The sequence below is a fragment of the Callithrix jacchus genome, chromosome 6, assembly GCF_049354715.1.
Source record: "Callithrix jacchus isolate 240 chromosome 6, calJac240_pri, whole genome shotgun sequence".
NCBI classification, from domain to species: domain Eukaryota; kingdom Metazoa; phylum Chordata; class Mammalia; order Primates; family Cebidae; genus Callithrix; species Callithrix jacchus.
The window spans coordinates 49,552,886-49,577,136 of NC_133507.1; the positions used below are offsets into that span (position 1 = coordinate 49,552,886).

Sequence of the window (24,251 nt, forward strand, 5' to 3'; positions counted from 1 at the left end):
ATCACTGCATTCCATCCTGGGTGACCAGGTGAGACTCTGTCTCAAAAAAAAAAAAAAAAAAAGCCAAACCCAGAAAAAAATTGCATGATCTCACTTATATATGGAATATTTATTTTTTAAGTCAAATATATAGAGATAAGCCAGACGCGGTGGCTCACGCCTATAATCCCAGCACTTTGGGAGGCTGAGGCGGGTGGATCACGAGGTCAAGAGATCGAGACCATCCTGATAAACAAGATGAAACTCCATCTCTACTAAAAATACGAAAATTAGCTGGGCATGGTGGTGCGCGCCTGTAGTCCCGGCTACTCAGGAGGCTGAGGCAGGAGAATTGCTTGAACCCAGGAGGCAGAGGTTGCAGTGAGCCGAGATCGTGCCATTGCACTCCAGTCTGGGTAACAACAGGGAAAAAAACTCCGTCTCAAAAGAAATTAAAAAAAAAAAAACACACACACACACACAAATATATAGAGATAGAGAATAAAACAGTGGTTACCAGGGTGGTGGTAGAGGGGAGAGTTAGGTCAAAGGACACAAAGTAGCAAATATGTAGGACAGACAAGTAGAAAGACCTAATCTACAATGTTGGATTATAGTTAAGACTGGTGTGTTATATTCAGGATTTTTCCTAAATGAATAGATAGTAGCTGTTCTTGCCACAGGAAGAGAAAAATGGACAAGATGATAGCTATGTTAATTTGTTCCAACATAGTAACTGTTTTATTCCATACATGTATTTTATGACATCATGTTGTATACCTTAAATATATACACAATAAATTTTTTAAAGCTAACCATTTTGCTACTTATATGTATCTTATAACATCATACTATATACTTTTTATATATACAAAATAAAGCAAATTTTAAGCCCCTATTGAAACTATCTATTTTCAACAGATACACAAATTCTCTATGCTAGGCAAAGAAAAAAAAGAATTTTTCTATGACTATTCCATGAACTTTTTTGAGAGAATTATTTTTAAATGGATGAAGAGCTTGCTTTTAGAGCTACCAGCAGGGTTAACATAATCCAGCTATCAAGTTATTACCTTTAAATTGATGACAACAGAATATAGCACACAAATCAGAAGATCGTAAATCCCTTGTGATCCTGCGTCTTCCCCCTGTAATTCAGTCACTGTATTTTATGCTAAAAATTTCCACTTTCATAAATACCTTTCTCAAATAAGGAAATACCTATTTTAGAAGACTTTGCATATTATAAAAACTCTATTATTATAAAAATAGATATTGAAAAGTCAACCTTTTTGTAGTTCACAATTGAAGACTGCCTCAGATGTTAATAATGCTAATTTGTTAGGTATGTAGGAAATGGGGAGGGGTGTTGTTTTTATTGTTGCTTCTAAATCAAAGCACTTTAACAGCAAGATATTCCTGGCTGAGAAAGCAATGCAAGTGCTGTTCTTAAGGGCATATCATTTCCTACCTCCAAGAGAACTAGTCAAAATTTCTAGATCTGCCACCTGTTTTATGTTGGCAGAACGCATAAAATGCTTTTTTGGGGGGCACGCTTTTGGGAAATCATTTTTGGATAGTTCTAAATGATTTCCGTAAGACTTTTATGCTACACAGTACCGCTCAACTATGATAATCAAATATGGTAAGTAAACTTGTCCCCTTTTCCTTCTAGGGATTATAAATTAATTTATAAATATTGATACTTTGCATTGATACTGATATTTTACATGCCACTTCCAAATTTTTGTTGGCCTGTCTGGTATAAAACAAAAATTTTCACCCTGATCAATTGCCATTGTACTATTTGTGTGGATAAAGATTCCTATTGAAGGCTGGTTTTTAATAAGACCATTACACAGCCTTTCAAGAAAATGTCCATTTGTGAGTGAAAGTCTGGAGAAGTTTATAATGTTGTGTATTCTTTCTGCACATGTCTGACAGTTGCTTCTCACTTTTCTCCCTACCCAGTGCATTCTCTTTTGAAGTCTGCGTTTAATAGCATAGCTATAGAGAAGGAGAAGCTGAAGCAGATGGTTTCTGAGCAGGATCACAGTAAAGGCCACAACACGCAGATGGCACGGCTCCGACAGTCACTGTCTCAGGTAGACAAGAGTATGGTTCGCGTGTATGAGGCACACTCCCAGCCCTATAAGACTAAAGACCAAAAGATGGAGAGGGCTGGAAGGGAGGCGGCTAGTCATGGGGATAGCAAAGTTTGCAGAAATTTCCCCAAAACACTGCAGTGCAGTCAGTATTAGATTTTATTACTCTTCTTCCCCAAAATGTCAGAGTAAGAGTGAAAATAAACCAAACTTGTTTGTAAGCATTATAATGGTAATTTTGGCTAATTGAACACTTACTGCTTCTCTAAGGTCATTTATACAGTAGCCCCTGGTTCAAAAAAAAAATCATGTATTTATATGATCTACACATCTGAAATGTGTTCTAGGAAATATTCAGTCCAATGATAAATATAAAAAAATATACTAGATGTTCCACACCTAATATTTTTTCCGATTTACAATACATCTTAATCTGTTAAAAATTACTGATTACTATCACCTATTTTTCCTTTTCTGATTTGCACTCTTGAGGTTTTCTTTCTAAGTTATATTCCCTGATCTAGACTTTATATTTCAATATATATTATAGAGTTGATCTTATTAATACCAATCAAACCCTTGTGTATCTATATCAAAGTTGAAATTTCTGATAAAAATCCTTTAGAGCTATTCTTATGCTTTTTTCAAATGAGTTTTTTAGAAGTATTTTCTTTAGTCTATAAATGCACTTACTTTAACTCGTTTAAGAATTCAATGTTGTTATGTGATTTGTGAGAACTTGGTGTTTATATAAAATATTGTTCACTTCCTGGTGCCTTGGATCAGAGTGAAGGAGCAAGCAAATCCTGGGTAAGTGGTTCTCTATGTGGAGCAGATCCTGCTTGAACAGTTTCCTCAGTCCCTAAAAAGTAAACTTACACCATGTCACCACGTTTTATGTCCCCGAACTGTCGGCGTATTTTCAATGTTAAGTTTCACGTCATGGCTGTTGTTATCTGGGCCACACTTTCTGCATTATCCATAAAACACTGTCAGCTGAGGGGCATATACTGCTTGCCAGTACAAAGCCAGCCGCCTCAGGAGCATGAGCGTGAAAAGCCGCTATGATTCTGCCAGTCTGCAGGGAGCTTGATTCAGAAGAACGTTTTAATGGCTTTCCCTGGACCCTTTTCCTGTCATAGATCAGTTGAACACTCAGTTGACGTTAATTGGTCTTCCAAATCATTATCCTGAAAAATATCGTGAATCAGAAAGGTCAAAATAATGGTCAAGTAAACTTTCAAATGTCATCTTGTAAACACATAAAATACATTCTTGTCCCCGTAAATGTTGCAGTGGTTCCTTCAGATGTATTTAATGATGGAGGCTTAGAGATAGAAGTCAAGCTTTGCTAAGAAAAACAAGAAAATGCATTTGTTTCTTGCTTGGCTGCTTGCTTGCTTGTATTTGCTTGTAGGTGAAACAGAATGGTAAATAGAGATCTTGGGTCAGACTTCAGGTGAGATTAGAAATAATAATGAGAAATTTTACAACAGTTATTCATTTATTCATTCCCCTCTTCATTGTATTCCATTCAGGTGACTATATGCTAGGTATTATGCAAGTTACAGAACACCAAGGTAAAAGTAGCCCTGGCCATGTTCCCAGGAAGCTTATAATCTGGTTCATGAGATGAGCAGTGTTTGCCCAGGAGACAGGGAAATGGAGCATGCTGTAGTACCTTCAGAGCAGTACATGGTGGGGCAGATTTCCAGGGCTCTGGTTGCTCAGAGGAATGGGAGAGCCCTGAGCTGAGAGCAGAGCCACAGATCAGGCTTCTTGGAGGAATCAGGCCTTGAACTGGGCCTGAGTAGACAGCAGCAGCTCACAAGGAAGGGCCTGATGGTAACATGACAAAAATAAACTAAAGCAAAATTTGATCAACTGTGTTTCCTTGGAGTTAAAATATTTCCATCTCTTGTCAAAACATATATATTTGCATCTAAAGTTAGAGCCTCAGTGAATTTTTGTTGGATTGTTCTATTTTTTTACCAAAGATCTCAATTTTAGCCATAAAAGGTGTGAAAATAATTTGGAACTACTAAGTTTCAAATAGACCATTACACCCTACCCAATAGATAATTCAGCGCTTGCAGTTGTGTGTTATCCCAGCATTTTGGTGATGTTCACATTCCTATATGTGTTGCACCCCTGCTGGCCATCTATTTCCATCACCTCCAAATGTGGACCCTCTTGTGGAAACCACAGCAGCCTTTGCATAAGGTATTTAAGTTTACTGACAGTTCACTCCTTTTTAACAAATTGTTATTAGTGGTTACGCAATTGGAGAGGTGTCTGGTGAATGGCAGGCAGTTCATAGTGGAGGAAGTATAGGATGAACAAGGAAGAAGTACTCTTAAGATTAGCTGATTGGCCGGGCGCCATGGCTCACGCCTGTAATCCCAACACTTTGGGAGGCCAAGGCAGGCAGATCATGAAATCAGGAGATCAAGACCATCCTGGCCAACATGGTGAAACCCCATCTCTACTAAAAATACAAAAATTAGCTGGGCATGGTAGCCCATGCCTGTAGTTCCAGCTACTCAGGAGGCTGAGGCAGGAGAATCACTTGAACCCCAGAGGAGGAGGTTACAGTGAGCCAAGATCGTGCTACTGCAGTCCAGCCTGGGTGACAGAGCGAGACTCCGTCTCAAAAAAAAAAAAAAGAGTGGCCGATTAAGTAGGCAAGATCCAGCTCATCAGGGACTACATAAAGGATTTGGGATTTATCTTATCAGTGATGGGAGGGCTTAAAAATTTTAGCTGATAAATAATAATGCCAGAAATTAGAAATATTATGAAATATTTCTGCAGATTAGATTACTCTGGTCCAGTATGGAGGGTAGGTGGAATTGGGAGGCAAGACTAGTTGCACCGCTTCTTATGGTATTTGAGACAATTTGAGAATAGCTTGTACATTTGAGATAATATTCCTAAACTGAGGAAGTGCCATGCCAGCATTGGTAGAGGAGGGAATACATTTCAAAGACACCCAGGAGGGAGAATCAACATGACTTGGAGATCAGCTGGATGTTAGAGAGGGACAAGAACAGAGAGAGTCAAGAGAGTCCAGGGTTTTTACTTGGGTAACTGGGTATGTGATAATTATTTTCCCCAAGATGGGACTATAAGAGGAGCTGGTTTGCTTTCAGTATGTGATGATGGATTTCTGTGAAGATTGAGGTGTCTGTGGGGCATTTTATGGGCAATTAGATATTTAGATCTAGAGCTCAGAAAACAGGTCTAGGCTAGAGAGGAAGATGGATCCCCCTGCATATCAGGGAAGTTATAGATGTTGAGGAATTGCGTTGCAGTCAGAATAAAAGAGTCAGTGGTACTCCTGCTGCTATAGAGAACATTAACATTTGAAGGATAGGCCAAGGGGCCAGGCATGGTGGCTCATGCCTGCAATTCCAGCACTTTAGGAGGCTAAGACTGGTGATCACCTGAAGTGATCTCCTCAGGTCAGGAGTTCGAGACCAGTCTGAGCAACATAGCGAAACCCCATCTCTACAAAATACAAAAATTAGTTGGGCTTGATGGCACATGCCTGTAGTCCCAGCTACTCAGAAGGCTGAGGCACCGAGAATCGCTTGAACCCAGGAGGCAGAGATTGCAGTGAGCTGAGATCATGCCAGTGCACTCCAGCCTGGGTAACAGAGCACGACTCTGTCTCAGAAATAAAATAACATAAAATAAAAGACAGACCAAGAAAGAGAAGTCTTTGATGGAGACTCAGCAGAAGCAGCCAGAGGATTTAGAGGCAATGATCATTGAGACAAAGGGGAGTTTCAATAGTTTCAAGAAGAAAAAGGTTAACAGAATCCAGTTTAGCAGCAACTAATGTATGAACTGACTGTCAGCCAGACAGTTGTCTGTCATCTCAGAATTTGGCCGTCATCTCAGCATGTTTATATCTTGAGAAAAAGAAGCCAGCAGATAAGGAAATAGGGCAGAAAGCAACTGTTCTCACTGTCCCTTTTTTAATGCAGCACTTAAGATTGAACAAGTGCTAATTAGCTTGAGTACGAGACCATTGTTTTCCATGTTCTGAGTAAGTTTTTGAATTAGTATAACTTCATGTTATAGTGTCATTTTAGGTAGTGTAAAGACATGTTTGGTCTATTTTCAAATGTCATCAGTTAAACTCCCAGATATTTTTCTGGGGTCCAGAAAAAAAGCCAGGTGTCCCCCAGTAAGGGAAGGAGGAAGAAAGACAGAATTTAAATAACTTCTTTAGGCCAAGCATAGTGTCTTATACGTATAATCCCAATTATTTGGGAGGCAGAGGCAGAAGAATTGCTTGCACCCAGGAGTTCAAGATTACAGTGAGCCATGATAGCACCACTGCACTCCATCCTGGGCCACAGAGCAAGATCCTGTCTCTAAAGCAAACAAACAAAAAAACTTAATAAGTAGTCTAACATTTTTAAAGCTTATGTTTTATTTGACATAAGTCCTATTTGATAAATGTCTAATGATTAAAGTGCAGCACTTCAACAAGTATTTAAGTATATCAAACTCAGCAAGTTTTATCATCATTTTCGAAGGCACATAGCATGTAAAATATTTGAAATTAGCATTTTTACAACATGCTTATCATAAATTGTTACCTGCTTTGAGCAAACAACATTTGCAAGTCTGGAGAGTCTAATGAATTGCTTTTCTAAAGTAATATTACTTCAACAAGCCTGGCCAACAAGGTGAAACCCCGTCTCTACTAAAAATACAAAAAATTAGCTGGGTGTGGTGGTAGGTCCTTATAATCCCAGCTACTTGAGGTGGCAGAATTGCTTAAACCTGGGAGGCAAAGGTTGCAGTGAGCCGAGATCATGCCACTGCTCTCCAGCCTGGGCAGCAGAGCAAGGCTCTGTCTCAAAATAATAAATAAATAAATAAGAAAGTAATGTTACTTTCCTGATCTATATGTACACAAAATCATATATAATTCTGTTATTTAACTCCCATAAACTTAAACATTCACACTTGAGAGGGAGCCTACTTGTTGGACTCAAGCCTGTAGGACAGGACATTTTATGTGTCATCTATCCCTTATAAATGACTTCATTTCACATTAACTATAATTTCATATCTTTTTGTTGTTGTTGTTCTTTGGAGGCAGAATCATGCTCTATTGCCCTGTGTGGAGTGCAGTGGTGCGATCTCAGCTCACTGCAACCTCTGCCTCCTCTGTTCAAGTGATTCTCCTGCAGCAGCTTTCCAACTAGCTGGGATTACAGGCATGCACCACCATACCCCGCTAATTTTTTGTGTTTTTAGTAGAGATGGGATTTCACCATGTTGCCTTGTCTGGTCTCAAACTCCTGGCCTCAAGTAGTCTGCCCACCTTGGCCTCCTGAAGTTCTGGGATTGCAGCCATGAATCACTGTGCCCAGCTTATGTCTTGTTTAATGCAGTACCCTGAACACCAAAATGAAATAGTCTGTAATAAGACTAAGGCAACCTCAGCATCCCGGATTACCATAATAATAAAAATCCAAGTCATCTTGAGCCTATCTTCAATATATTACACTTTATCACTGTTACTAATTTGATTCTTGGCCCCAGAAATTGTGCACAGCTTGTGTTAAATGCAGTGAGAGTGGGCCTATATAAATGTGAATAATGGAATATGACCCATCTATTCCAGCAAGAATCACCATATTTTATTAAATCAAGATGCCATCAGTTGTAAGATGCATCATCATTTTGTGCATTACTGAGAAAGGAAAAAAAACACTTCTGTCAATTGAGCTGACAGTGTTTCAGAGGCGGTGAACGTGGGGGGAAATGTGCATCTTAGAATCAACAAAATGTAGTAATTATGAGAATTGAAGCAAAAATTGGCTTAACATACTATATAGTAGCATAATTTAAAATCCCAGTCATAACAGCCATTCCTCCTGTCTACAACATTTCACATACCCAAATAATTATTCTGTAATGAGATAAAAGTTGCAAGTATATTTGTTTGTTCCTGAATTCCATAGTTCCCTGAGACATGGCCAAATTTATTGTATATGAAGATATTCTTTATAGAATCCTTTATATCTTAACTTTAAATTGTTGTCATTTTGAACATAATTTAGCAATATTTATTGAAAGCCTTAATATGTTTTTAGCCTTTTACCTTGTAGGTCCATGGCTGACGTGTCTATTACTGCTGAAATTTAAAAAACAATTATGCACATGAATATTCATGGTAGTATTATTTATACTAGTAAAAATCAATAAGAGCGTAAGTATCCAATAGTAGGAAATTCTTGCTAATGCAACTAATTATGTGGGTGAAAAGTTTGAAACATAAAATAACTGCTTATGTCCAAAGAATAAAGGGCAGATACGGTATGTAAACTGTGCACCCATTAAACAATATGAAAAAATACAGAGGAAAAAAACTCTAGAAAGAAATGGGCCAAACTACCAACAGTCTGGTAGTAAAGTGAATTTTTAAAAAATTTGCCAATATTTTGCATTTTCCAAATATACCGTAAGAGTATTTTGCAATTGAAAAAACAAGTGATTTTTAGGAGAGACCCAGGATTTGGTTTTTGACAGCACTAGCTTTGACAGTTTCCATGCTCATTTTCTCATTCCTTTTGAACCAGTTTTATTTTTATCTAAAGCGTTTAAATTTATGATGATTTCATCTTGCCATATGTTTCATATCCTTCTTAGCCATTAGGCTTCTATGTTTTTCTCCCAGAACCCACAGTTCTGTTTAGTAAAATGTTTTTGCCAGAATCTCACCCAGTCTAAGATAAATCTTCACCTAGGAATTACCTGCAAGGGTTGATGAATGGTGGTTAGTAGCTAAGGAAGTGGCAATTTAGGTAATTGATTCTGGCTCAAATCCTTAAGACAGTAACTTATTTTATACGTTGGAAAGGAATTGTGTGTTTCTTGGATCTTTTAGACTTGAAATGTGCATAAGGGACATGAGGTGTGGGGAAAAGAGCATGCATTGTTGTTTTTATTGCAGTTCAAGCTCAGTAAAGCAAGTGGTGAAAATATGCATAAAAGCTGCTGAATGGAGAATCTGTGCGCAGTTCTTGGCTTCAAGGTGCTTCCTCCCTGTTAGGTCCTGTATGCCACTAACAGCAGTGTTATTACTGACAAGTCTCCATAGCTCTTCTTGCTCATTGGCTGGCGCCAGGGGCTAGTCCTCTGCCTCCTTTTTCCTTGCTTATGCCACTGTTCACTCCTCTTGGGTACATTCCCTACATTATTTCTGCCATCTTCTAGGCCCTTTTCTGTTGTCACTAAGAGCATCATTTCCCTGACAATACTTGTTTCAAAGTTTCCATGATACTATTATAAAAACATGATATTATTAGATAAAATAATTTTCAGGGCAGGAAGTAATAAATGTAGACCTAAGCACTACCTGAGAGCACTACACCAGAAAGCTCATGGCACTTGGATGTAGCAAACTTCAAAAACAGCCTGTATGATCAAGGCATAAGGAGGAGGATGCGCAGACAGGGGCTGTTGCATGCTCGGTCGGTCGACGGCTTACACTTTCCGCTACTGGGGTTGCCATAGTGGGAACGGTCTTGACTTACATGCTTCCTGTGCTATGTAACAGCAACTGTTTTCTACCACTGCATAGATATTATTAATAAAATGATGTCTTTTAAACTTTTAGCTTTGAACTCAACATGCTTAACAACTGGCTTGAAATCATAGCAGCAGAGATGAGTTTTCTACTTTTGTCTCAATTCCAAAATTGATCAAAATAAGAACTAACAATGCATCATTATGTACTTAAAATAGAACCAAACTGTTTTCTTGTGGCACAATGTTAATATTTTGGCAGGAAAGTATAATTCCTTACCAGTAGTGGTAAACTAAAGCAGATCTTTGGCTTTAAGCATTAGCCAACATTTAAAAAACAATAGTTTTGAAGTTTGAAAAAAATGTAAAAAAATTAAATGTAAAAACATTTAATAAAAATACTTCTATTTTTATTCATCTTAATAAGAAATGCTTTTTTTTTTTTTTTTTTTTGAGACACAGTCTCACAGTGGTGCCCGTGCTGGAGTGCAGTGGCACAATTTTGACTCACTGCAATCTCCACCTCCAGAGTTAAAGTGATTCTCCCACCTCAGCCTCCTGAGTAGCTGGGACTATAGGTGTGTGCCACCTCACCTGGCTAATTTTTGTATTTTTAGTAGAAATGGGGTTTCACCATGTTGGCCAGGCTGGTCTCAAACTCCTGACCTCAAGTAATTCATCTGCCTTGGTCTCCCAAAGTGCTGTGATTACAGGGATGAGCCACCACACTCAGCCTTCATCTTAATAAGAAATATGTTAATGAATATTTCTTTCTCTTGTTCCCATGCTACTCTTTTTGCCATTAATGGAAGAGAGAACAGGGTTTCAACAATAAGGGAATTAAGTAAAGACATAGGTGATAAAACTCTCTTCAGACCATCCCAATGAATGCCAAAGTAAACTTGGCATAGAATGTAAAAATACCTTGATTATGCTCTTATCAGAGAGCCAAATACTGATGATTTCCCCCATAAACTATAGAAATGCCTATGAACCATAATCTAAGCATCAGAAAATCCCCAAACCCAGAATTATTTTTACACTATTCTGGATTCTAGTTGATCTTCATAATGATAACCAAGAAGCACTGTTCAGGATTCTGACTTAGCATTTCAATCAATTTATATGTTTATTTCATACAACCCCAGAACGGTTAAGTAACTTGGTCAATACCACTTAGCCCTGAGATCGAGAGAACCAGATCTTCTGACTCCAAGGCCAGAATTGTTATTTTTCACATCACATCTAAAAAAGAATACACTAAATTTAATTTTAAAAACATTTTACCTCATTTCTAATTGATATTAATGGCTAGATGGTATCTTTTGTGCCCATCACACATACCTGTAGGCAGGATCACATTTAATGAACATGGAATAAGATTAGAGCTTAAGTAAGAATTAATTTTTTTAGAATATCCAGAGCAAGCTTTCCTTATAACTGGCAAACTATCTATAGCATTCCCATCTGGAAGGAAACCACTACTTATCCTGGCCCTTGAGTTTTTGTGGCATTATTTTAACAAACTTTAGAGTTGCAACAGAATGTGTAGCTACTCTGGAGGAACCATTACTTGAGGTTTGTATAAAACCCTCAGGTCAAGATTGTGATTCTGGGCCAGGCACGGTGGCTCCTGCCTGTAATCTCAGCACTTTGGGAGGCTGAGGCCAGAGGATCACTTGAGGTCAGGAGTTCAAGACCAGTCTGGCCAACATGGTGAAACCTCATCTCTACTAAAAACACAAAAATTTGCCAGGTGTGGTGGTACACACTTGATACTTAGGATTCTAGATACTTAGGAGGCTGAGACATGAGAATCACTTGAACCCAGGAGGCCAAAGTTACAGTGAGCTGAGATCATGCCACTGTGCTCCAGCCTGAGTGACAGAGCAAGACTGTCTGAAAGCGAGCAACAACCAAAAAAACTGATTCAGCAATTAACACTATCAAATACCTTACCGTAAACCTCCCACTTAATATGACAGCAAAACATAACTGGTTCCAAATATTTCAGTAACTAAGGCAACTTTGCATTTACTTGTAGGCAGAGAAACAACAAAGAATAAAATCAGCATCTTTTGTGGTCTTAACATTCAGGACCAAAGGCCTATAGTACTCACAAAAGAAAAGAGTATTGCAGTGTTGTTGTTGTTTCTAATTCTAAGTGTTTAAGATTTTGCTCCAAGAAAAATGATCCTGAGCACTTTTTCAGGATAAAAAGATACTGGGAGTCTTCCTTTGAGGCACATGGTTTATTAACTAAGAATGTTATCACCTTTTTCTCCCTAAAACATTTCTGTTTTCTCAGATAGTCAGAGACGTATTTCCTCCTATCTCCAAATGTAATGACTGTAGCATCTATATCCACCTTTAATCCATCAATATGACAGCCCTCCAGATCAAGTATATGATTTGACATATTTTACAAACTGGTTCTAACAGCTTCAAATAAAAGCCAAAAGCTGCAAGTGATAGTTCTGTCCTCAAAAAGCAAAAGCTGGGTTGAGGGAAGGGAAGACATGGGGACCAGGATGGAGAGAGGAGAAGAGAGGCTGTTCTGTGCTCCATGCCCAAGGTGTAAGGACTCCTCAGTGCAGGCAAAGAGTTTAGCTACTTTGTATTTACCCTGGGTATTTTAATAGGTACAGCGTCATAATTATGAGATTATATTTGTATATGTATTGGTTTACTGTAGTCATTGGCTCTGAATGAAGCAGAATGGCCATTCCCTGGAGCAGATGCCTTCTTTACTAGGCACTGACATTTTATTTCTTTACATATTCTAATCACTGATTTTAATGGGAAGGAAAAGAAGGCGATTTTTTCACTGGGCCTTGTCTTCTCACAGGTCTTTAACATGAGGCTTGATATAATTCCAGTTAGCTACATCCATACTCTACAAATAGAACATGTTTTTGTGTATCAATGGGATGGATGTTTGTTCCCAGAGGATTCACTATACCTTTGTCCGCAGGGTCCTTGTGGGGATGCCATGCTTATGTAAAACTGTTCTCTTCTTATAATAAATGCAGTTGCTCCACATGCTAAATTGTGTTATAGCAAGTAGTGTTTTGCCGATGCTAACTCAAAGCATGTTGGAGGTCATGTCGTGTAGAGAACTTAGTGTTGGTGTACTTTCAGTGTTATGTTCTTTATTATGGTTGTCAATGTCTACACTGTTCAGTGAAGACATCTTTTTGTTTGCACTTAAGTTAGTTCTGCAACACTGTCATATGTATTAATTATGTGTTCCTGGAAAATGAAAATACAGATATTTTCTTTAAACAGACTAAAATATAATTCTATAAACCAAAGCAAGTTCATTCCATTTCTAACTAATTTTTAAGATAACTACCCAGCTTTGAAACAACTCCCAAGCCTCAGAAACTAATAATGTGAAATAATTATCAATGAAAACAATATTTGTCATCACAGGCTGTAAAAAGTAATATATATGTAGTGGTAGATTGGGCTTAAGTTTATGGGCCTCACTCTAAGGGAAAGAAAATTTCATGAATCACTTTTATGAAATCTATTAACTCTTTCAGCTCACTAACCTGAGAAGTAGCAATCTTATATTATAAAAAATTAATACCTTAATTTTGAGCCATGTATTTCCTTCTTGCTGGTAGGGTCTGGCTCATGATGGTTTCAAAGTTAGAGCTAAGAACATCACAGACATTACTGTCTAACTTGTACCTGTATACTTGTTCTGTTTTATGCTTGCTTATTATTTTTAAATTACACGTTTGCTTTTTGTTATTTTAAGGCACTCAACCAGAATGCTGAACTAAGGAGTCGGTTGAACAGAATACATTCAGAGTCTATTATTTGTGATCAGGTTGTCAGTGTAAATATTATTCCTAGCCCTGATGAGGTAAGACTCATTGTAAATAGATGCAGAGTACCTATTTTTTGCATCTAAATTTACTGCATATTTTTGTTTATTTATATCCAGTTCTTTCACTGTTAATAAGGTTCCTTCCATGAATATTTGTGTTGCTGCTGACAGTTCAATGTTCTTTGAAGTAAAAGATATGTAAGAGCTTGACATCATTTATTCCTGGTGATCAGTGTCTATTTTTATTTATTCCTATGTTCACCTGATCCCACCGAATATTTGATTTGTATATCTAATCCAGCTTTTTAATTTTCAGTGTCTGTCTCATTCATCATTAGAGATGTTCAGTAGCATCAAATGGCCAGTAAAATGTTGGGGGGGAAAATATTACCTTTTTAGCTGAGAAGTTGCTAAGTAAAAGTGTAAGGTTTGTTTTGAAAGCCCTAAGGAAAGAAGTCACCTGACCTTGTTAAGATAATACTAATGATGCTGCTACAGCTGCTGCTGCTGCTAATTAATAGCTGACATGTGTCAAGTGAACGAATGCTTACTATGTGCTAGGTATTGTGTTAACGACTTTGCATATATTATCTCATTTGACACCCTCAACAACGCTCTGTGTTAGGTGGTATTATTATTCTATTTTTCAGACTGAAGAAATGTTAAGAGAATAGGAGAGCATTCAGTATTTGGGCTAAACTTAAGTATATAAATCTGTTTATGACTCTTCATAAAATTATTTTATAGCATGAGAACTTAACACTTTTCAACAGTAATGTTAGAAACTTATATACAGTGATGATATATGTAACAAAATGAGAGGTTTAACTGATAGAAAGTTTATGTTTGTACCAAAAACATACATTTTACGAGAAATCTATAGGTACAAGGGTTCTAACTTCTTAGGAAACATTATTCCAAGACAACTTGTCTTCAACTTAAGTTTTCCACCCTAAATATCTGTTCACCTCCATGGGCCCCCTGTTCTCACACTTATATTCACTCAACTGCCCAGAAAATTTGTCATTTAAAAGTAATTTGATAATCTCAGTTGGAATCTTCTTTTCAACCTGAAATGTGCAATATATATATATGTATATAGTCATTAGACATATATATACATATGTCTCTTACACAAGTTTTTGATTGAAAAATAGCTTCCTTGAAAACTATGACTTATTGAATAAAAGTATAATTTGAAATAAGGTTCAATATTTCAGTCATGTGTTTTATTGGTTAAAATTCATGATCAAATTGGAAAGTGACATATATAGTCTGTCTCAAAAATTGGTTTTATAGATTGTTTTCTTAGCATGTCTCTAGTAGTTTCTACAAATATCTCCTTATGTTTAATGTACTGTTAGAGTATGACAGGCCTAAGAATAAGAGAATGAGCTTTTCTCTGTAATCAATTCAGGATATTCATAGCAGCTTAACCTGTCAAATTCCTCTTAGTATCAATTAACCAAAGATTTAAAATCAAGGCACAGTACCAACACCTTTCAGCTATTCCTTTTGGGGATTCTAAACACATTGGAAGGACACTTATACAGTGGTCATTACTGAATTGCAAGTGAAAATTACTTGTGGTTGCCACTTTTTAACACATGGTATTAAAGAGTAGAAATATGGCTAATTCAAAGGAATAGCTACTCTGACAGGGGGAAAAGCAATTACACTTTATTCTTCTGTCCTCTGCAGGCTGGTGAGCAAATCCATGTCAGTCTCCCCCTATCACAGCAAGTAGCCAATGAGAGCCGCCTCTCTATGTCAGAGTCTGTTTCTGAGTTCTTTGATGCCCAAGAGGTGCTTCTCTCTGCAAGTTCATCAGAGAATGAGGTATGTATGCCTCCTTGACTTGTCAGCCTCAGCTGCTTGTGACTGAGTTTGGGTTAAAGAAAATAAAACTGTGGAACTTTTTGGTGGTTATTTTCAGGTGTTTGTTTGTTTACATCATTGTAAGATGCCTAAATTGTAGCAAAGCCAAAGGCACACAAACCATATCAGCTCCCAATTACTGAGCACTTAACATTCCTAAGCATCAAGAATTTAAACTTAGTGAATTAAGGGAAACAATCAACATTTATTCGGAGTGTCTTTGATGATTCATATTTCATCATATTTCAGGGTAACCAAAGAGTTTATGACAGAGCTCTTTATGGAAGGAGATTAGCTAATAAATATTGAAAGAACAGGAAAATTAGGAAAGCACCTAATGTGCATACACAGACACATACATATTAGATATTTTTACTAAGGACGTGAATTTGAGCTTAGAAGGATAATGTGTAGCACGTAGCTAGTTGGGTAATTGTGGTTTTTGGAGGTTAACCACTGACTCTCATAAAAGCTGAATTAGATTCCTCTTTTTGCTTATGATTCTTGCCAAGGTCTTGGAAACAAGCAACCTCTTCCTTGGTCAGGTTGCAGAAATTAGTTATTTTACTACAATGTAGTCAACTTTTTTTTTTTTTTTTGGCATGAGGAAAGTAGCCAAAACTGTTTTCTACACAGCTGACTAGGAATTTTGTCATTTGGGATTGCAAATCTGTATTGCATTTTTACAAAAAAGAAATGAAATTATTGCTAAACGTAAGGAAACATCCTGACAATTACTAGTAGTTGGTTTTGGATGTTTGAAATTATGAGTGATTTTAGAAACAAAGGCAAAGTGGAAAAGAGAAAGCAATAATGAATATATATCATTTTTATCATGGGAGAAAAGTAAAATAGAATTCTTAGGTACTGAATTTGTCAGCATACCAAGGTATGCACCTGCCTCTCAGATCCTGAGGCATGCATTAATAAGTTCACAGAGATTCCCATTCGCAAGCTGGAATGCTAATTTAATGATTTGTGATGGTAACTGATGCATCCTCAGATGTACAGAATAATCATCCTTGCTGATTAGTGCCTCTTTTCCTGTAGGCAAATATGCATGGCAAGACTAATTCTAGTCAGAGATTACCTGGTGAGCAAGGGAAATGAGTAAACCTAAGGCGAGGAGGGCCAGAATATTAGAGCTCCGTACTCATTCTGCATCATAGGGATACTCTGCCACAAGGACCTGGTGTTTGTGTCTGTCTGCCTGCACCGCCAGGGACCATGATGCTGTGGATAATGCTACCAGAATTTCCTTTTCTGACTCTGCCTTGCTGAGCTTCCATTGCTAACTCATCCTTTATCCTTCTTTTTGTTGTTTTGTTTTGTTTTTGAGATGGAGTTTCACTCTTGTTGCCCAGGCTAGCGTGCAATGGTGCAATCTTGGCACCGCAAGTTCCACCTCCCAGGTTCAAGTGGTTCTCCTGCCTCAGCCTCCCAAGTTGCTGGGATTACAGGCATGCACCACCACGCCTGGCTAATTTTGTAATTTTAATAGAGATGGGGTTTCTCCATGTTAGTCAGGCTGGTCTCAAACTCCCAACCTCAGGTGATCTGCCCAACTCAGCCTCCCAAAGTGCTGGGATTACAGGCATGAGCCACCACACCCGGCCCCTTCATCCTTCTTTAGTCAGGTTACAGTCAGACTTGACTGTACATTATCTGAGCTCTGACCTATCATCTGATGACTTCCTAGCTTATCTCTCTGAGATCTATTTCCAAGTACCTGGGGCACACTGAGCTGGGTCCCCAGGTACTGCTTGCCCTGGACACTGGGTATATAGAAATGAAGAGGATGTGAAGCAGTTTATTGCCTGAGTCCAAGCAAGATGGCGGTACCACCCTTGGACAGGTGAGGGGTAGGGGAGTGAATGTAGTGGCAGAGAGCGGGATAAGAAGGTGGAGGGTGGGGGCGCAGGGAGATGAGACATTCACTGTGAGGCAGCATGAGTTTTTCAGATCTCTCAGTGGAGTTACCTGTCAGGCATTTGAATATTTAAGTCTAAAGCTCAAGGACAGAACCATTCGGGAGAGAGTTAGCTCAGGATCTACATAGCCAGCTACCTGTTAGACACTGACACCTGGTGCTCACAGAACCTCTAATTCAGCATGTTCCAAAAGAGTTCATCAACAAGCCCCTTCCACACATAACCCCCACCATTACCTTTAGGGGATAGCCCCAGTCTGCCCATTCCTCTCACATTGCCTCTCTAAGTGCCCTTCTATCCAGCTGTTCACACCAAATGCCTGAAGATTTTCCTTCACTCCTTCTTTCTCTTTACTACCACCCACCTTGATTCACTCAGGCACTGTAGCTTCCATCATCTAAATACTCTCAGATCTGTACATTTTCCTGCAGTTTTACTGCCACTGCTCCAATTCACTTCCCATATGCTTCCTACCTAGATCACCCTATCAGTCTCATAACTTGTCCAGTCTGTCATCTTGTTGCCTCCCATTTTATATATATATATATTTCTCTTACATATTTTTTGATTGAAACATAGCTTCCTTGAAAACTATAATTTATTGAATACAAGTATAATTTGAAATAAGATTTAATATTTCAGTCATGTGTTTTATTGGTTAAAATTCATGATCAAATTGGAAAGTGACATATATAGTCTGTCTCAAAAATTGGTTTTATAGATTGTTTTCTTAGCATGTCTCTAGTAGTTTCTACAAATATCTCCTTATGTTTAATGTACTGTTAGAGTATGACAGGCCTAAGAATAAGAGAATGAGCTTTTCTCTATAATCAATTCAGGATATTCATAGCCACTTAACCTGTTAAATTCCACTTAGTTTCAATCAACCAAAGACTTAAAATGAAGGCATAGTACCAACACCTTTCAACTATTCCTTTTGGGGTCTTTGGACACATTGGAAGGAAACCTATATAATGGTCATCCCTGAATTGCAAGTGAAAATTACTTTCTGTCACTGAGGCTGGAGTACAATGATACAATCACAGTTCAATGCAGCCTTTACCTCCTGGGCTCAAGGAGTCCTCCCTCCTCAACCTCCTGAAGTAGCTGAAACCACAGACATGCACCACCATGCCCAGCTAATTGTTTTATTTTTTTGTAAAGATGGGGCTCTTTGTATTTTCTGGTCTGGCCTCAAACTCCTGGTTCAAGCAATCATCCTCCCTCCGCCTCCTAAAGTGTTGAGATTACAGGCATGAGCCACCATGCCTGGCCTTCCTCTTCAATTTCTAATCACTCCCAAACTAATATATCATAGAAATTATCTGATGTCACTGGTGTAATATATCACAGAAATGATCTGATATCACTACAGTAATAGCGGGCCTTGAATAAGATGTATACATGTCATAAGTGTGCAGTAACTAAGGCTGGGCTGTCTTGCTGTGGTCCATTCACACTACCCTATACAAAGAGCCAAGGTGCAGACACTGTTATAATAAAGTGTTTGTGCAGACACTATTATAATAAAGCAGTTTGTCCTCTGCCCCATGGTTAAGAAGTCCTGGAACCAAATATTTCACTTTACAAACTTAGGGATTCAAAAGAGTTCAGAAAATATATTTTTTTTTCTAAACATGACCAGGCATGTAGCATTGCAAAAACAAGTTTAAAAGCAAAGGCAAGTAGATTATTGTGTAAGCAAGAAAAACATTTTCTGAAAGAGCAGAGGATTCATTCAGTAAAGCACATTGGTAAGTAACATATAAAGAGGATTTTTCCCTCAGTCATGGAAAATGTTAATGTGAGACAGCTAATGCCCAGGTGTTTCTCAGAATAATCACAATAAACATTTCTTCTTTTGCTCAGTTAGCAGATATTTGTTGAAGACCTCCTCTGGGCTCACCAGAACTGTTTAAGTGCAGAGGGCACAGTGGTTAAATCTCTGCCTTCATGAAATTTATATTCTAGTGGGGTAGACACACAACAAACAAATGAAATATAAGAAAAAATATATATATATATACATATATATATATTAAGATAATGATAAGCATGAAGGGAAAAAAATAAGAAAGAAAGAGGGATACAAAAGGTCAGAGGGGGCCAGGTGTGGTGGCTCACCTCTGTAATCCCAGCACTTTGGGAGGCCAAGGTGGGCAGTTCACTTGAGGTCAGGCGTTCGAGACCAGACTGGCCAACATGGTGAAACCTTGTCTCTACTAAAAATACAAAAATCAGTCGGGCATGTGATGCACACCTGTAATCCCAGCTACTCAGAAGGCTGAGACAGGAGAATTGCTTGAACCCAGTAGGTAGAGGTTGCAGTGAACCAAGATTGTACCCCTGCACTCCAGCCTGGGTGACAGAACAACTCTGTTTCAAAAATAAACCAAAAAAAATCACCAAAAGATAAGAGGAAAGGAGGAAATGGCAACTCTAAATTGTCGATAGGATAGCCAGCATAGGCTTCCCTGGAATGACTTTTGAGTAAGGGACTGAAGAGAATGAAGGAGCTGAGCTTGTGCATCTCTGGGGAAGTGCTCAGGCCAGGGTAGATGGCAAATACAGAGGCCCGATTTCCTTTGGCAGCTACAGTTGCAGGATATACAGCTTGAGCCTCACCTGCAGCTGCTGCTAGGATTCCCACATTGTAGTAAACTCACTGTGCATGTGAAGACACGAGGAGCCTTCTGGGGGGACCTCATCACAAGGTGATATAGTTTGGATGTGTGTCCCCATACAAGTGAAATCACAGGGAGGAGTCTGATTTACGTTTTTTTTCCTCTTTCAAGCATAAGAAGTTGGCTTTTCATGAGCCTGATGGTTTAACCTTCAGCCCTGCTGCAGTCAGTAGGAACTGTGGGAACCAGTTGCAGTGGGAAAATATGAATCAGTAAAAAATGTTGTTCTCAATTTGTCATCTTTATGGGCTTACTCATGTGCAAAAACAAAATTACCATTATTCATCCATGCATGCAATCATTCTATCACTGTTCTCCCTAAATATATGAACTCTTTCCTCAACCTGAATTTTTAAAACATTAGCAATAAATACAGAAATTTTAAAGACAGAGAGATCAATTGTTTTAATTACATACAAATTTAAAATTTTTACATGGCAAAAATATGGCATAAACAGAGTTTAAAAATGTAAGTTAAGCAAAATGTAATCTGTATGACAAACTAAAAAATGTGTGAAAGATAAGAAAATGAGTTCGTAAAGGATGAAATTTAAACTTTAAAGCAATCTTTTGGCCAGGCACAATGGATCATACCTGTAATCCCAGCACCTTGTGAGGCTGCAGTGGGAGGATTGCTTGAGGCTAGGAGTTTAAGACTAACCTGGGTAACATAGCAAGACCTTTCATCTCTAAAAAAAAAAAAAATTTTTTTTAATTGGCCAGGCATGGGACATATGCCTGTAGTCCCAGCTACTTGGAAGGCTGAGGTGGGAGGATCCCTTGTTATGAGCCCAGGTTGCAGTGAGCTATGATGGTACCATTGTACTTCAGCCTGGGCAACAGAGTAAGAGTCTGTCTCAAAAAAAAAAAAAGAAAGAAAGAAAAAGAAAAAAGTTATCGATAATTTATCCCAGGTAATTCTAAAAAATGGATAGTGTAAAGTGTTTAAGTGGATGTGAAGAGATGGATGACGTTCCAACATATTGCTGATGAGGACAAACGAATCCAGTCTTTCAGGATAGCAATTTGGCAATATGAAACTAAAGCCTTAAAGTGACCCATTTGATCTAGAAATACACCGGGCAGATTTACAGAAATATATTTACAAGGACGGTCATCCAAGTATTGTCTGTAATAATAAAATGTTAGAAACCACCTAAATACTTATATTTTCTGTTAAAATCGTATAATGAAATACGTTACCTTTCCAAATAAAGTAGCTGTAGCTATTATAATGAAAATGTATTCAGAATGCCATAAAACAACATGTAAACCGATCTCCTTTTTCAATATATAAAGATAAATGTGTCAATATATTTGTACAGGCATTTTGAAATTGGGGGGTAACGCTCTCTAAAATGTTATGTGGTTTCCTATATGTGATGGGCTGATGGGTAATTTTCATTACTTATCTGTTTACTCTTACATAATTTTGAATTTTTTACAATAAGAATGTTTTATATTCAGAGAAAAATAGCTTGGCACGGTGGCTCATGCCTATAACCCCAGCACTTTGGGAAGCTGAGGCGGGAGGATCATGAGGTCAGGAGATCAAGACCATCCTGGCCAACATAGTGAAACCCCATCTCTACTAAAATACAAGAAATTAGCCGGACACGGTGGCATGCACCTTTAATCCCAACTACTTGGGAGGCTGAGGCAGGGGAATTGCTTGAACCTGGGAGGTAGAGGTTGCGGCAGTGAGCCAGGATCACACACCACTGCACTCCAGCCTGGTGATAGAGCAAGACTCCATCTCATGTGTGTGTGTGTGTGTGTGTGTTGTGTGTATAGCATTATTTGCATTTTGAAGGAAGTGAGTATCAGCAGCTTTCTTGCCTGCAGGAAAGACATTAGTCTTCCCTTTGGCTGATGGCTCTTATTTCTCTTTCCTGATCTGCTCTGCTTCTAAGTCTCTTTATTATGTACATTGTTCCTTAATTTCACTTTTCTGCTCATTTGTGTTTTATTTTGGTTTCACATTTTTCCCATGCAGGTGTGGCTTCACTTTTTACCTCTTCCCCATCATCACAAAGGCCATCTGAATTGAAGCTATATTTCTTACCCAGATCTACATGGTATCCTAGTATCTAGCCTCCCTAGGGAAAGCTGCCAAGTATCTTCCTGAAAACCAAGTCTGACTCCAACATCCCATGCATATTTGTCTGTTTCACTAACTCTTAGGATTGCGTATGAACGCTTTGTGTTGGCATGAAAAGCCCTTCACTGTCGGGCCCTCTGCTTCTTTTCTCTACCCTCTGTCACAGCCATTCTCAACATCCTTGCATTCCTGGGATAAATGTTGCTCTCATGGTCCTTACCTTTGCAATATCTCCCGTCTTTGTGTGCTTATATCCCTTCTAACAACTGGGCAACTCCTAGTCATTCTCTAACACCCAGTTTAAATGTTATTCCCCTGGGCAGCCTCTCTTGAGTCCTCTCAGGTACAGTCATAGGGCCTTCTCTTGGGTTGATGCAAAAGAAAGTAATGGCAAAAACTGCAATTATTCTTGCACCAACCTTAAACATTCTTAGTGTTATACTAAAATATTTCTGGTTCTTTACTGGTCTCCCCTGCCCTCCTGCCTCTACTAAGACAAGGAGCTAAAGACCAGGCTCCCTTCTAGCAATCCTATATCCTAGCTCATGAAGACCCTCAAGTGTTCATTGCACATATGCCAAATACTTTTCCCTCTAGGACCTCTGCTTCTCATTGGAACAATGTTTTGTTATTTTTAATCACTTGATTATCTGAACTTGCAAAACCGAACAAGAATTCTGATCCTTTTATGTTCTTCCCTTCCTTAGGCTTCAGATGATGAGTCTTATATCAGTGATGTGAGTGATAATATATCTGAAGACAACACCAGTGTTGCGGACAATATATCTCGGCAAAGTATGCATCATTTGAGCTTCCAGGTTGTTCTATCTACATGCCAAATTGCAACACTGACGACTTAATGAATGGACATTTTTCCCCACCCTCCACTAATTGTTCTCTTGGCAGCTGATTGTTTAATACATTCTATTTTGTATAATCTCTTGAGGTAAATGGTTGAAAAATCTCTTAGGTAAATGGTTAAGAGAAAAGGTTTTTTCCTCTTTCTCAATCCAACATCTTGAATCCTTCTTATTAAATATATTTAATTTTTAAAACTTAGCCTGTCTTGTCTTGAATATTTGAGGCTATTTAATGCCTTATTTATAAAACTATACACTGTTGTTTTTGTGCATTAACAACCTTATACTGAAAGATTCCATTTACTTTTGAAAGAATATAATAAAAGCTCATGAAATGTCTCACAATCAGAATTATTTGAAAGTTATTTCCCTTCTTGATTTTGTGAAATCGAAACAGCAAAGTATTATTCACTGCGACTCTCCTTCTTCCAGTCCTGAATGGGGAGCTTACAGGAGGGGCCTTCCGAAATGGACGTCGAACATGCCTGCCAGCTCCTTGTCCTGACACTAGTAACATTAACCTGTGGAATATCTTGAGGAACAACATTGGCAAAGACCTGTCTAAAGTCTCCATGCCTGTGGAGCTAAACGAGCCACTCAACACCCTGCAGCACCTCTGCGAGGAAATGGAATACAGCGAGCTCCTGGACAAGGCTTCAGAAACTGATGATCCATATGAGCGCATGGTAATAAATAACTAACAGAGCAGTGCCCCTCAGGGGTTTGCCAACCCTGACCTAGGCTTAGCCAGAATTCATTATGATGATATATTTGGCATTTGCATAACATTCTCACTGCATAGTAAAAGAGGAATTGACCTGTTTGCATAAGTCAGGCAAGGCCAAGACCTCCCAGATACCATTACAGGAAGATGCACTTTTTGTGCCTTATCCTTGGTCTAGAGTGTTTCTAAAGTTAAGAAGTGAAGGTCTCATACTCCTTAGAGGTTGAAGGCACACCTTGCCTCACTGGATCAGCTTTTCCTGAATGCCGAGATAGCCCATCTGTTCAGGAACTTAGGTCTGAGAAAGTAATTTCTGTTTATACTTTGCCCTTTACCCCATATGGCTGTGGGAAACACGCCCTGCTCTCTGAAAAGCACCCACAGCTACAATCCTCGTGTGTGTGAGGCTAAGATCATGCCCATGGCAGAACCAGTAAACTGGGTTCCAGAACCTTTGGACTCTGATTCTCATGACTTTGGAAGGAAGGGTGAAGAATGCTTGACCTCAGTGGGCTGCTTGTTTGTATGCGAGTAGTTTAACCTAATTTTACTTATTTTTTTCCCCATGAGTTGATAAAGATTCTGTACAGA

At 38.5% G+C, this 24,251-nt stretch overlaps 1 protein-coding gene across 45 annotated transcripts in view; it reads left to right on the forward strand.

The window, feature by feature from the left end:
* Positions 1-24,251, forward strand: part of OSBPL6 (oxysterol binding protein like 6) — a 209,786-nt gene that overhangs the window by 172,450 nt on the left and 13,085 nt on the right. For 17 of the 45 annotated variants that reach the window (XM_078327219.1, XM_078327230.1, XM_078327218.1 and 14 more), the window contains 5 exons: positions 1,951-2,084; positions 13,411-13,518; positions 15,184-15,321; positions 22,784-22,871; positions 23,369-23,622. In XM_078327219.1, the coding sequence (XP_078183345.1) occupies positions 1,951-2,084; positions 13,411-13,518; positions 15,184-15,321; positions 22,784-22,871; positions 23,369-23,622 (722 nt within the window). Of the gene's footprint in view, positions 1-1,950; positions 2,085-2,870; positions 2,895-13,410; positions 13,519-15,183; positions 15,322-22,783; positions 22,872-23,368; positions 23,623-24,251 lie in introns of all 45 variants that reach the window. The other 28 variants (XM_078327216.1, XM_035304371.3, XM_078327224.1 and 25 more) reach the window with 2 other exon arrangements.